Source organism: Vicugna pacos, chromosome 11 (genome assembly GCF_048564905.1).
Source record: "Vicugna pacos chromosome 11, VicPac4, whole genome shotgun sequence".
Classification (NCBI taxonomy): Eukaryota; Metazoa; Chordata; class Mammalia; order Artiodactyla; family Camelidae; genus Vicugna; species Vicugna pacos.
Window position 1 is genome coordinate 77,134,021 of NC_132997.1, and position 14,349 is coordinate 77,148,369.

General features: G+C 53.7%; 1 protein-coding gene across 4 annotated transcripts; it reads left to right on the forward strand.

Moving 5' to 3' along the window:
* Positions 1–705: 705 nt before the first annotated feature.
* On the forward strand, positions 706–14,102 carry SEMA4G (semaphorin 4G). Of its 4 annotated transcripts, none has more exons than XM_015244621.3 (16): positions 706–826; positions 3,799–4,277; positions 4,372–4,520; positions 4,799–4,861; positions 7,427–7,525; positions 7,625–7,718; positions 7,870–7,983; positions 8,157–8,326; positions 8,410–8,579; positions 8,841–8,985; positions 9,115–9,337; positions 9,744–9,859; positions 9,998–10,158; positions 10,366–10,430; positions 11,821–12,876; positions 13,003–14,102. In XM_015244621.3, the coding sequence occupies exons 2-15, from the start codon at positions 4,154–4,156 to the stop codon at positions 12,648–12,650; spliced, it is 2,523 nt and encodes an 840-aa protein (XP_015100107.2). In that variant the 5' UTR covers positions 706–826; positions 3,799–4,153; the 3' UTR covers positions 12,651–12,876; positions 13,003–14,102. The 4 variants fall into 4 exon arrangements, with proteins under 4 accessions (XP_015100107.2, XP_072827870.1, XP_072827871.1 ...); XM_072971769.1 differs by having other exon boundaries at positions 13,007–14,102; XM_072971770.1 differs by having other exon boundaries at positions 718–826; positions 4,013–4,277.
* The last annotated feature ends 247 nt before the right edge of the window (positions 14,103–14,349 follow it).

A 14,349-nucleotide genomic window follows, 5' to 3' on the forward strand; every position in this document is an offset into this window, starting at 1 on the left:
TCATGTTCAAGGTGAGCTGGAAAGGAGGGCAGATGTCTGAGTGACCCAGTCCCTGAAGAGGTGAACCCCAGTTATGTCTGAGATTTGTTGAGTGGACAGTTATAAATAGTTGTGGCTTATTTATCCAGAAAAACAGCATCTTCTGCGTGCACTTTTCGTCAAGTTGTTACTCCATCCTTCCAAGCCTGACCCTCTTCAACCCTTCAGACCTCAAGCTGAATGACCAGGTGGCTGGGAACCCTTGAGCTAGGAATCAAGACGCAGTTCTGTGTTGAGTGCTGCCTCAATGCTTGGTGTCCATCTACTCTGGCCCTCTACCCTAGGCAGAGGGCAGAAAGAGGTGGCAGGAGTGCAAGAAGTGAGGTCCAGGTTAGAGGACGGGCCAAAGGGCCCTTGGAGAGTTAAGCCCTCAGAGGACAGGTGTGCACATCCCCAAGAGTAGGTAGATCCAAAGGGGTCCTAGGGTTGAGAGAAGGGAAAGTGAGATAAGCCCTTCAAGGGCCCACAGGGTGGTGAGGCCACCACTAGGGGGCGATACCCTGGCCATGGCCCTTGGGGGCGGGGCACGCCAAACGCTTCAGGGCTGTGTGAGCCTTAACCTATTGTGTAGGGTGGGGGCGCGAAAGCAGAGAGCATCCTTCCCCCGCCCCACACCCTGTCCCCTCTCTCCGGCTCCGCCCCCAGGCCCCCGCCCCACCCCCAGCTCCGCCTCCACCCCCGCCCCGCCTCCGGCCGCGGCCCCTTCTTCCCGCAGCTGGTGCTGTGGTGCTGTGGGGCCGCGGAGCCGCGCATCGCTGTCTCTATGGCCGGGGATCTGAGCGCAAAGGTGAGAGAGGCGTGGAGTGCGGGCAGCGGCAGGGCCTGGGCCGGGGGGCGGGGGCCACGCCAGGCCTTCTCCACGTCTATTATACCCTCCAAGCTGGGTCAGGCCTTTCTCACCACCAAGTCCCCTGGCCCCGCATAAAGGCTCTAGAGGGGCGCGGGCCAGGCCTCGGGCCGCGCTGGGCGCAGAACTGCCACCGCAGAGTCAGGAACTGGCATGGGGCGGGGGCCCGCGTGGCGAACAGTGTTCCCTAGGATCTGGGTCACGTCTCCCAGCGTCCGGCAGGATCGAAGGAGAGCTTGTCCTCGGACTGCAGCAGTAGAGGCTGAGGTTAGACCTGAGGCGAGGAAGAGAACCGCCGACTGTCCAGGATGGTGGAGGGAGAGGATAGTGGGGGAGGGGTTCTCAGGCCAGGGGGGATCGCCACCCTAATGGGTGGAGGGAGAAACCGCCCACACTAGGCAGGTGGACATCTGGGATGAAGGTCGAGAGTCTGCTGATCCTACACGGATCCTGTTTGGGGGCTGTCTCCCCTCCTCAGTTCTCTCTGCCCTAAGATCTAATAATGGGCAGATGGTTAGAGTTCAGGGGGCTGGCCCTGGGGAGGAACCCAAGCTGTGGAAATGAGGGTGGAGTGTGAGATGTGGACTAGAGACCTTGAAACCTCTTTGCCAATGGGGGAGAGGGGTGGCATCACTACCCCCCCATTTAGCCCCGCCCTCCCTCCCAACAGGTTAAATGGGGGCTGAGAGCTATATCCCAACTCCCATGTCTAGAATTGCAGTATTCATGGAAGTAGAGGAGGGCTAAGTTACACGTTCCATTCCATCTTCCCTTTGCTAAAACTAGGGGCCTCCTCCTACCTGGGTTAAGTAGCCCCTCCTTCCCTAGCAGAGCGGCCTTGACCCATACATCCATTCAATCTGAGCATCCGAGGTCAGAAGCCTCCCCTATCACTACACACACACATACACAAACACACACTCACAAACACATACTTGGATTCTGGCCTTAGAATTGGGACTTTGGAAAAGGAGGCAGGGTTCTGCTCTGCATCTTACCCTCAGTGGACACTGGCAGCCTTCAAGCCTGCAGTGAAAACTAGACCCCTTATGTATATATGGTTGTCTCTGTGTAGATGTTATTGTGTATTTGAGAACTGTGTGCATGCACATGTACTTGATCTTTCTGTGAACATGACAGTGCCTGACCCAGTGTATCAGTGGGTTTGTGTGCATGTCCCTACATGTATGTGTGTATGTGCAAGACCCTCCTGTGAATAGGTGTACAATCCTTCATATACACATGTGTCAGTTTATAACCCTCCATGTTAACCCTTGAGGCTGGGTGACCTACTAAATGAATGGGCATGTGAATGCAACCTTACATGTGAATATGTATGAACACATGTGGCAGGCCCTTTAGGTGAATATATGTGTGCACAAACCTCCCTGTGAATGAGTGTGTGCATGACTCTCCTGTAAATACATGTGTTCACAGCCCTCCTATGAATATGTATGTATGTATGTACCATCAGCATGCACATCACTTTGGACATATATGACTCTTGTGCAAACCTATGTAAGTGTGCCGTGCACCACACTCTGAGTGGTTCCTCTGACCTGGGGTGTGTTCATCTTGCCCAATCCTAGGGACTGATCCCTCCCAGCCATAGGGCTCCCCTCTCCACTTGTGCATTGGGTAAATAGGAGGCCCCAAAGGTAAACAGGTGTGCCTCTACAGTAAGAGGTGGGGCACAGGAAGTTTACTTGAGGCATCCTGCTGTCTTCACCCCCAAATCAGGAGCTGATGCTTCTTTTGTGGTTCAGAGACCCTCTTCTGTCTACTCATACCCTCATTCTCCCACTCTGGGCTCTGCCCACTTCAGGGGTGACCTTTACCTCTTGCAAAAATGCTCCAAATTCCTGTTCTCCCTCTGGCCAACTCCTGGTCCCTCCCCTCTCTTCAAGGCCACATAGTTAATATTTGACCTGGAAGGGAGAGAAGAGGCCAATGGCCCCTCTGGCCTTGTCTGTGGGCCTCTGATGAGATTGGGTGAGTCAGGCTTCCTCCACACCTAGCCCGGCCAAGCTTCAGAAGCTTCAGAGATCAAACCTGTTACAGGGGTCAGAGGAGGCCTGCCTGCCACATACCCCAACCCCATCCCCAGCTTGCTGGCTTGAGGGAGGGTCTAGGTGTGGCAGTAGTCTCCAAGATATGCCAGGGAGGTGGCCAAGAACTCTGGGTTCCCATTTTTCACCTTTTCCATGTGGCTTATGTCTCAATTAAGTGGCCTTGAACACTAGAGCCTCCTGCACAGACATTATACCTGTGCAGCCAGGGGGTGCCCAGATACCCCCACCTGTGCCTGTGAGTGCCTGTTGGCAGGTAGGGGCATGTGTAGATACCTAGCCAGAGAGTGCGGTACAGACTTGCAGGGGCAGGACAGAGATGTGCACCCCCTTGGAGAAGAATGCTGAGGAGGAGTATCTAATTAAAGAGAAATTCCAGAGGGAGCTCTCAGGCCAGGAAAAAGAAAAAACAAAGGGAAAACTGGACAAAATAAACAAAGGCCCATTAAGTGTCTCTGCCCAGGCTTTCCTGCACAAGGCACCCCCGCAGGCAGCAGGGGCAGCTGCTGCCCGAGTTGGGTCTCATTGCTGGGAGAAAGCATTCTCCCTGAGAACCAGAGCTCCACTGAGGTGGAGGCCTAGCTAAGCTTCTGACTCGGTCAGAGGAGGGCTGTTACCTCGGTTTTGGGTTGAAGGGAGTCTAAGGTATTGTAAAGTGGGCAAATTCCACTCAACTTCCTGCATCAGAGCAGCGAGTCAACGAAATGACTGAGGCAATTCTCTTGTGGGAGTTTTGTAGATGCTGGACCTCCTCCCTTTGGTACCACCTGAAGTCTTGGGTAATGCTGTCTACCTTCCACTCACACACAGATCAAAGGGTTTTTCTCCTGTTTCTTTCTTCAGAAAACGGACCTCAGAGAGCCAGGACTAACTCTGCTGTCGGGGGAGGGTGACCCCATCAGTGACCTACAACCCCTCTGTGATCCCACAACTCCCTCTCCCAGTGGAGTTTGTATTAGATGCCGATAGGCAGTGTGTAATCCATTCCCCCTCCTGACCACTTACCTGGGATTCCATGGCCACACAACCCTGTGATTCCATGTCTCCCCTATTCCAGGACCCTCCCTGGCCCCATGACTCCTGACCTTCCATGTGACTTCCCTGGACTTTGACCCCTGTGACTATTCTTCCCATCATCCCCTTTACTCTGGCCCTGGCTCCCTTTGGGGGTCTTGTTGGTCTGGGCCTCCCAAGGAAGATGTGGGGGAGGCTCTGGCCCCTCCTCCTGAGCTTCCTGACCGCAACTGCAGTCCCTGGACCTTCGCTGCGGAGACCATCTAGAGAACTAGATGCCATCCCGCGGATGACCATCCCCTACGAAGGTTAGACACCCCCAACCTCGAGAAGCATCAGCAGCCAGGGCTGCAGGTGGGGAGACAACCTCAGAGCTGGGCTCAAAGCTCCTACTCTCCCCAGAGCTCTCTGGGACCCGGCACTTCAAGGGCCAAGCCCAGAACTACTCAACGCTGCTGCTGGAGGAGGCCTCAGCAAGGCTGCTGGTGGGAGCCCGAGGTGCCCTGTTCTCTCTCAATGCCCACAACATAGGAGATGGGACCCACAAAGAGGTCAGCCTCTGGAACCTGGACTACCCAGAGGGTCTCCAGCTTCATCCAGCTCCCTGGGACCTCAACTTCCTGGAAACCCTGTCAGCCTTCCATAGCCCCCTGGTCAGAAAGCACTGCCCTTCCTGACCCAGGTCTCCCATACATCCAATGCTCCTCCTGAAATCTACCCCTACCCAATTTCCCCCGTTCCCTGGGGTCCGATCACCTAGTCCCACAGATAATGGAGAAAGGCAAAGGTATTCTCAATGCATCAGCCCATTCCCTTCCCCCTCCTCCAGATCCGCTGGGAGGCCTCTCCAGAGATGCAAAGCAAATGTCATCAAAAAGGGAAAAACAACCAGGTATGTGGTCTACCCTGTCCCCCGCTCCTTTCCTCTCCCTCCTCAGTTGGGGATATCAGGGTTAGTGGAGACACAGTTGGAGAGGTACAGATCTGCCAGTCATTTGCAGCAACCACAGTAACCACTGTAAGTGTAAGTGCCACTGGAGTGGCAGGCCCTGGGAGCAGGACTTCTAATCCAAACATCTGGTGATCTATTAGCTTGGTCTGCAATAGCATTTTCATCTCCTCTGAGCTCCCAAATAATCATGATAACAATAAGTAATCTCTAGAAAGTGCTGACTTAGCTATTATCTCACCTAATTCTAAAATAACCCTATGAAATAGTATAATCCTCCATTTTACTGTTGAGAAAAATGAAGCTCTGGTCAAGGAAATAGCTCATGGACCCAGTATTCAGTGGAGGGATGTTACCGAAGTGTCAGCCCTTTCTGACTAAAGAACAGGGTGTCTACAGGGGTCCTATGTCTGTCTATGTAACAGATCCATCCGGAGAGCTTTTGAAAAACACATTCCCAAGGTCTACCAGCCTGGGAATTCCGATTCAGTGGGTCTGTGGTGGTGCTGGGGCAGCTGCATTTAAAGAAGCATCTCCAGGAGATTCTATCAAAGGCTGCCTCTTGGTACAACATGGGTAGAAGATGGGGCTGGTGAGGCAGATGGAGCCCAGCTTGTGGAGGGCTGTAAACAGCTGGGTGGTTGGATTTTACTCTGTGACAGTGGGCACCCTCACCATTTGATACTTTAGAGACCCTCAAACCTTAATGTGCATGTGAATCACCTGGGTATATTCTAAGTGTAGATGCTAATGCAGTAGGTCTGGGGAAGGGCCTGAGATTCTGCAGTTCTAACAAGCTCCCAGATGAGTGACACTGCTGGTCCTGGACCACACTTGGGTAGCAAGGCTTTAGGAGAACATTTCCCAAAGCATGTTCTGAAGAGCATTAATTTTCAAAAGAGGTACTTAATGGTTAGATAACTTTGGGAAATTCTACATGCTCAGTGCTCCAGTGCACAGCAACACCCTTCAAGCTTTGAGGAGTAAAGGTAGGTTTCACCCATGGTTTCCTACTTATTTGACCACAGAATTCACCCCCACCCCAGCTCCCCCTTTTTTAAATGTAAACATCTTGGGGAAACATTACTACAAGAATATTTTCATGGTCTCAGGCACTGGATGGGTTAAAATAGAATGAGTATGGAGGCGAGGAAGGCAGTGGGGAGGTTGGGGGCATCATGTAAGTCAGAGGAGGGAGACCTGAGCAGGCTGGTGGAGAAGAGAGATGGATGCCAAAGTTCTACACCTGGTGAGGGAATGGGATGAGAAAAACAGGCCGGCATGGACTCAAAGCCTGGGTAACAGGCAGGAGGAGGACTCATTAACAAGGCAAAGAAGTCAAGAGTGCGGCAGCTTAGGGCAATTGATGGCCAGAGACCAGTGTGGCTGGAATAGGATGAATGAGGCCAGAGGAAGGGGCAGGGCCCTATCATGCAGGCCTGGAGCGTATGGAACCCTATGTTCAGGACTCTGGTGAGCCACTGAAGGGTTTTTAAATACAGCGATGACATGGTCTGGTTTATATTTTTAAAATATGCCTTGGAAAGTAGGTTGCAAGAGGGTGCTGACTGGTAGAATCTCTCTGAAAGGAAACTCCAGACAATGGTAACAGCAGTCTCCTTTGAAGGCAATAAGGATAAAAGGGAGACTATTTACAACATATCCCTTTGTTCCTTTTGAATTTTGCACTGTGTGCCTGTATTCCTCACTCACGGAATAAATAAGTAGTTTTTGTAAAGACTGGCGGAGGGCTGGAAGAGCTGTCAAGTGGTTGCTGTAGTTGTCCAGGGAAGAGGTGATGGTGGTAATTTGGGCTAGGGTGGCAGTAATGGAGGGGGAGTGGACCAAGTCATAAGACATGTAGGACAAAGGTTTAATCATGACAGAGACTGAATGTAGGGGTGAGGGAATGGGAAGCAGCAAAGATGACGCCTGGTTTCTGGACTGAGTAACAGGATGGACAGATGAAGTGAGGTGGGAAAGACTGGACGAACAGGTTTAAGAGGGAAGACGCAGGTTAGGAAGGAGGGGATGAGCTTGGTTTCTGACAACGTGAGTTTGACATGTCTGTGGGATATCAGATAGAAAGATAGCTGGAAGCTGGGGGTGGGTTTGGTAATGCCAGCCCAAAGCAGGTATGGGAGCTCCATGACTAGGGGACATTGCTGAGAAGAGATGTGAGAGAGAAGCATCTTAGAGCAGTGAGAGCCCTTAGAGCCGCCGGAACTGCTGGTGCAGGGGACAACAGAAGATGCAGGAGAATCCAGCCAAGTGTGTCAGATAATCCAGGAGATAGTGGAGAGAAGAGGGGTCATGCCATTGGGAGGCCAAAGGACAGTGAGTTCCAGGGGACAGTCTGTGTTCTAGGCAGTGAAAATGCCCACAAGGATCTTGGGAAGAACTATTTGTCCTGTGGGTAGGGGCAAGAGCCAGACTACAAAGCTGATCTAATGGAAGAGGTCTCTAAGGAGACCCAGGGCTCACAGCCCTCCCCTACCTATGCCACAGACGGAGTGCTTCAACCACGTGCGATTCCTGCAGTGGCTCAATGCCACCCACCTCTACACGTGCGGGACTCATGCCTTCCAGCCTCTCTGTGCAGTCATTGTGAGTCTGCCTGCCCCCACCCTGCTTGCTGGTCTGACCTTGGGCAACAACCCCTGCCTGTCCTCAGGATCACTGACTTCTGGCCCTTCATTCTCCCAGGATGCTGAGACCTTCACCTTGCCAACCAGCTTCGAGGAAGGGAAGGAGAAGTGTCCTTATGACCCAGCTCGTGGCTTCACAGGTCTCATCATTGGTGAGCGTGCCCTCCTCCCCACCCAGGCCCCTCATCCATAAGCATGCTGTTTGTGGGACATGGATCTCATTGCTAGGACTTGCCACCCACGTGTGTTATGTGTCTGGTTGTACGTGACATGTCTCTCATGCCTGGCATGTCCCTGCCTCAGATGGAGGCCTCTACACAGCCACGCGGTACGAATTCCGGAGCATTCCTGACATCCGACGGAGCCACCACCCACACTCGCTGAGGACCGAGGAGGCACCAATGCACTGGCTCAATGGTTAGCAGGACGATGCAAAGGATGATCAGGGGGACAGGGGACTACTTCTTCATCTCTACTGCCATCCCCAAACCCCCAGGAGAGCCTGTTTATTCCTGTGCGTTGTTGAGTGAGAGCGGTGGGTGGAGACCCCCAGCCTATCTCAGAAACCACCTGTACTGCCTGACCCACAGATGCTGAGTTTGTGTTCTCTGTCCTGGTGCGGGAGAGCAAGGCCAGCACAGTGGGTGATGATGACAAGGTTTACTACTTCTTCACGGAGCGTGCTGCTGAGGAGGGTTCCGGCAGCTTTGCTCAGAGCCGCGGCAGCCACCGCGTTGCCCGCGTGGCCCGTGTGTGCAAGGTGAGCAAGACTGAGGTCAGGGCAAGGGTGTAGAGGCTGAACCTCTGACCCTGGCCCTTAATGCCATGCCCCTACCTTCCCAGGGAGACCTGGGAGGGAAGAAGATCCTACAGAAGAAGTGGACCTCCTTCTTAAAGGCGCGTCTCATCTGCCACATTCCACAGTATGAGACACTACGTGGTGTCTGCAGCCTGGAAGCGGACACCTCAGCCCGCACGCACTTCTATGCGGCCTTCACGTTGACCACACAGTGGTCAGTGCAGGGACAGTGGGGAGGCAAGGAACGGGGACAACATAAGGGCTGGAGCAGAGGTCAATGAGGATAAGATAGGACCCATCATGGGGAGCCTGGCTGCAGACAGAATTTCAGGCACATCCAGTGGCCTGCTGACCCTCAGGAGAGGCCCTATGGGCCTGGAGCTGGGGTTGGTCAGGGTAACAGTGGGCTCCAGGCCAGGCAGGGGGCAGGCTCCACTCAGTGTGGCTCAGCCCCTCCTCTACATCCCATCCCTAGGAAGACCCTGGAGGCCTCAGCCATCTGCCGCTACGACCTGGTCGAGATGCAGGCTGTTTTCGCAGGCCCCTACATGGAGTACCAGGATGGTGTCCGGCGCTGGGGCCGCTACGAGGGAGGTGTGCCGGAGCCCCGGCCTGGCTCGGTGAGTGCCCAGGCCTGGAGTCACTGCTGAGTAGCAGGACCCCTGAGAGAGGCAGAAGGGTCTAACCTTGTGGGGAGGATGGGCAGGTGGTAGAGTCCTGAGATTCACCGACCCCATCTCCCACCACAGTGCATTACAGATTCATTGCGCAGTCGAGGCTACAACTCATCCCAAGACTTGCCATCCCTGGTCCTGGACTTTGTGAAGTTGCACCCACTGATGGCTCGGCCCGTGGTGCCCACACGTGGACGGCCCTTGCTGCTCAAGCGCAGCGTGCGCTACACACACCTCACAGGGACACCTGTCACCACGCCTGCTGGACCCACCTATGACCTGCTCTTTCTGGGCACAGGTGCTTCTGATCCCTGGCCTGAGCCCTCTGGTGACTGCTGACCTGAGTCCTTGATCCCTGTTGACCTCTAGCCCCCTGGATGACCCTTGATCACAAAACCCTGGTAATCACTGATGTCAGTTCTTCAATGAATACACACTACTGGCCCCCAGTGACCACTAGCTCTTGGTGACTACTGATTCCTGTCACCAACCACAATGACATCTGACCCTGGTCACTAATGCTTCTGAATCCAATCATTCCTGCCATGACCAGGTTGGAGTTCCCAGTGTCCTGAGGGCCCGCAGCTATTGGCTGAATCCTTGTCTCTGACCACATGACTCCAAGCTGCTCCCTTCAGGCTATTGCAGGGAGCTGAGAGTAGATTCCACTGTCAGAGTCTGACCTTCTGTCCTTCCCCTACCAGCTGATGGCTGGATCCACAAAGCTGTGGTCCTGGGCTCTGGGGTGCACATTACTGAAGAGACACAAGTGTTCAAGGAGCCCCAGTCTGTGGAGAATCTGGTCATCTCTCGGATGCAGGTAGCCCCTGACTCCTAACCCTCAATATTCTGGACTTCCCAGAATAGGTGGAAGGAGTGGGGAGGCTGGCATTGGATGTATGTGTGTCTGTAAGTGGGAGGAGGGTGTTGCCAACCAGCTGTCCTCTCTGGTTCCTAGCATAGCCTCTACGTGGGGGCCCCTAGTGGAGTCATCCAGCTACCACTGTCCAGCTGCTTCCGCTACCGTTCCTGCTACGACTGCATTCTGGCCCGGGATCCCTACTGTGGCTGGGACCCCAGCACCCACACCTGCACAGCGATCACCACTATAGCAAACAGGTCCCAGGGTAGCAGGTGGGAGGTTATAGGGGGCTGTGAGGGTCCTATGCACCCAGGGGATCAAGGCCTGAGGGGAGGAGGAAGACCTGCCAGCCCAGCTATGGAGAATGGGGGCCAATTGTTGGTAAAAGGCCACTTATTGACCCTTCCACTGGGGGAACTGAAGCCCAGTTCCCTTGTTCATGAATCCTGATCTTCTGTCTCCAGGACAACATTGATACAAGACATAGAGAGAGGAAACCGAGGATGTGAGGGCAGGGACAGGGACACAGGTAAGTGACATCATGGATGTGTGTGGGTCTGGCTGCACATAGCCTTTTCTCTTTACCATTTGTCATTTGTATGTGCATGTATGTATCTGAATGGCTGTGTCTGTGCTTTCAGTGAGGATGACCTAGCACAGAGTCAATGCTTAACAAACATTTGTTGCCCCAAAAAATTATAAAGGAGGAAATAGGCTCAAGATATGAAGTTTCATGTCATTCCTGGAGCTTACAGCCAAATGTGTGAGCAGGCAATCAAATGATCACACAAAAAAAATTAATTATTATTTTCACTGGTTTTGGTTACAAAAGAAGTAATTACAACTATGACAAGGGTTTGAAGGATAATAGGTACTTCCCAAGGAAGATCAGATGGCTAAGCTGATATCTGAAGCAAAAGCAAAAGTTAATAATTATAGTTAATATGTACTGAGTACTTACCATGTGCCAAGCACTGATCAAAAACTTACATGCACAATCTCACTTGTTCTCACAGCATTCCTATTGGAAAGGTACCATTATTACCATCTCCATGAGGGGCAACCTTGCTGAGGCACAGGGAGAATAAGTAAACTGCCCAAAGTTAATCAGTTATTAAGCAGCAGGGTCAGAATTTGAACCTGACCCCAAGCAGGCTGACTGGAGTTTGTGCTTTGGATCATGGCTGTGCTCTCTCCTGCAATTTAACTGGGCAAGCAGAGAGCATGGGGAGGAGATGATACCAAAGCAGAGGGAATAGCAGGCACAGCAAGCTTGGTGTTTGAGCAACAAGAGAAGAGACTGGAGAAATGGGCAGGGACAGTGCTGAGGCAGGGGAGTGGCATGATTTCCTTAATGTTTTTAAAAGGTCACCCCACTGCTGCCTGGAGAATAGATTAGATGGGGGCCAGAGTGGGCCAGCAGTTGGGAAGGAGAGATATGAACAGGTCTGAAATAGATTCTAGAAGCAGAATCTTTGTGAGGGTTAGAGACAAAGGTGAGGGAGAGAGAGGCAAAGGGAACTCTAAGGTCTCTGGGAAATGGCTGGTGGTGCCATTCATGGTGATGACAATTCAGGAAAAAGACCTGGTGTAGTTTGGGAGGGAGGCTTTGGCCTTACTTCTTGTGACATGTCCAAGAGACCACACATGGAGATGCCTAGCATGTGGAAGATACTCAAGTCTGACGCTCAGAAGAGAGCTCCATGCAGGAGGTAGAGATGAGGAATCACTGGCAGACAGCAGGGACTGAAACCGCTGGGAAGGGCCAATGTGAACCTTATGTGGGAGCGTGAGCACCGTGATTCCAGATTCTGTGCTTGGTGCTGGGGATGTACAGTGAACCATCTGGCTTGCCATCTCCAGTACCCTCTCAGGATAGGCAGTCACTGACCAATCTCACTGTCTCCCACTCCCTCTAGGGCCACCACCACCACTGAAGACCCGTTCTGTGCTCCGGGGTGATGATGTCCTATTGCCTTGTGACCAGCCGTCCAACCTGGCCCGGGCCTTGTGGCTGCTCAATGGGAGCATGGGCCTGAGCGATGGGCAGGATGGCTACCGCGTGGGCGTGGATGGGCTACTGGTAACAGACACACAGCCTGGGCACAGTGGCAACTATGGCTGCTATGCTGAAGAGAACGGCCTCCGCACCCTGCTGGCCTCCTACAGCCTCACGGTGCGGCCAGCCACTCCTGCCCCAGCTCCACAAGCCCCTGCAATGCCTGGGGCACAACTGGCACCTGATGTGAGGCTGCTCTATGTGTTAGCCATTGCTGCACTTGGTGGCCTCTGCCTCATCCTCGCTTCCTCCCTCTTCTATGTGGCCTGTCTTCGGGGAGGTGGAAGAGGACACCGACGGAAATACTCACTGGGTCGAGCCTGCCGGGCAGGGGGCTCTGCTGTGCAGCTGCAGACAGTCTCAGGCCAGTGTCCTGGAGAGGAATATGAGGGCGATGATGGGGAGGCACCTGGGGGCCTGCAGGGTGGCTGCCTCCAGATCATCCCCGGGGAGGGAGCCCCAGCCCCACCGCCCCCGCCACCCCCACCCCCACCAGCTGAGCTGACCAATGGGCTGGCAGCACTGCCCAGCCGGCTGCGTAGGATGAATGGCAACAGCTACGTGCTCCTGAGGCAGAGCAACAATGGCGTGCCGGCAGGGCCTTGCTCCTTCGCAGAGGAGCTCAGCCGCATCCTGGAGAAGAGGAAGCACACGCAGCTCGTAGAGCACCTGGATGAGAGCTCTGTCTGAGCCCAGCCCCTAGGATAAATGCTCTTCTAAACCAGCCTGGCTGCCCCAGGCTGGGCTGCTGCCTCCCCAGTGCAGCCACCCTACCTTCACCCCCTAACTCCAGGCCCTTCTCCCAACGTTTTGATGTCCCCGTAGGGCTGGCCAGAGTCAGGCCCAGCCAAAGTCCCCTTCTCAGTCTCCACAGACCCATCTGTGAGCAGCCCAGGCCAACCGGTGCTCCTCAGAGGTAGGTGCTCCCTCAGGCTCTGCACACTCAGACCCAGCTCCTAATCCCTTTTAACCTAAGCATTTGGGAAGAAAGGATGCCATCTTCCTGCCCCGTCCATCAGCTCAAACCCTTCCTTTCTCCCAGGCAGGGCTCTGCAGATCCAGATGGCCTCAATGTCACCACCCTCTGCATGGCCCCATGTGCTGAATGGTCCTGAAAACAGACAAGACCTTTGCCAGCCACCAGAGCCACACGTACATTCACATGCACACGTGGAAGAATGTCTATTAGCTGGGCTGCAGGTCTCCCACCCCCACCTCCTGGTGCATTTTGGTGTTTCATCCCTTCTTCTGGACTTTGGGTGTCCTCCCAATTGCCACATCCCATCCTATCTAGTCCTCTCTCGTAGTCCCCGCCCCATGTGATGACCTCTTTAGCAAGAACTTGGGAACAGGCCAGCCTGGGGAGGTAAGACTGCATCATTCCCTCCTCTCCCTTAATGTGCAGCCCTTGTGAGTCAGCCTTCCCACCCCCTTGGTCACTCTCAAGAGTGACAGAGTTCCAGGCATGTCCCTTCCTCATGGACATGTGCTTACATTTCCACTCACATGCACCTTCTGAGCCTCCCCTTGCTGCCTCGGACCTGTGTCTGTTGGGTTTGGTCCATGAACATTTCAGAGGGAGAGTCTCTCCTGTTTAGCTGTCCTCACAGACACTTCCTCTGGACGGGTGACCAACACTGCACTCAATGAGCCAGCCTCCCTTTGGGGACCAAGCATTTGCTATCCCTAGACCAGAGTAAGGGGAGGAGAGATCTGATGTCTCACCTGGCACATGAAGCCCGTTCTTGGAACTATGCAAAGGGCAGAGGCTGGGAGTTTGGATGCTTGGCTCCCACCCCTGTCCTACCTCACCGGGGCACTTTCAGGGTCCAGGGGCCTCTGAAGTCTCCAGGCCCATAAGGGACAATCAAAACCTGACTGAGCTCCAACATTCCCCTTGGGTGAGGATGACTGTTATTTTTGTAGTTGAGAACGTGGACTTCCACGGATTTTTACTGCCCTTCACCCAACCTCTCCCACCTCCACCCCACAATGAATGTATTTATTGTGAGATGGCTACACTTCTTTAGGAATGCCCCCCGCTCACCACCCAGGAAGGCGGGACTGGCATGTGACAGAATGGGGAGCCTGGACTCAGCTCCTCCCCCCACTGTTGGTTAATAAATACCCTCTTTCCCCACACCTATGAGTGGTCTGCTTGGTCTAGTCTGGCCTTCTCCCAGGGGACCAGCTTCTGAGCCTCGGGTAAAGGTGCAGCAGGGTTGGCTTTGCTTCCCACAAAACCATTTGCAGAGGAAATTAGGATCCTCTGCTTCCATCCTGACTGGGCAAGTACTTAAAGGCTCTCGCTGTTTACTGATGGTGATAAGGGCATGACAAGCAAAATTACAACAGTCCAAGATTCATACAGAGGATTTTAGGTTTTTAC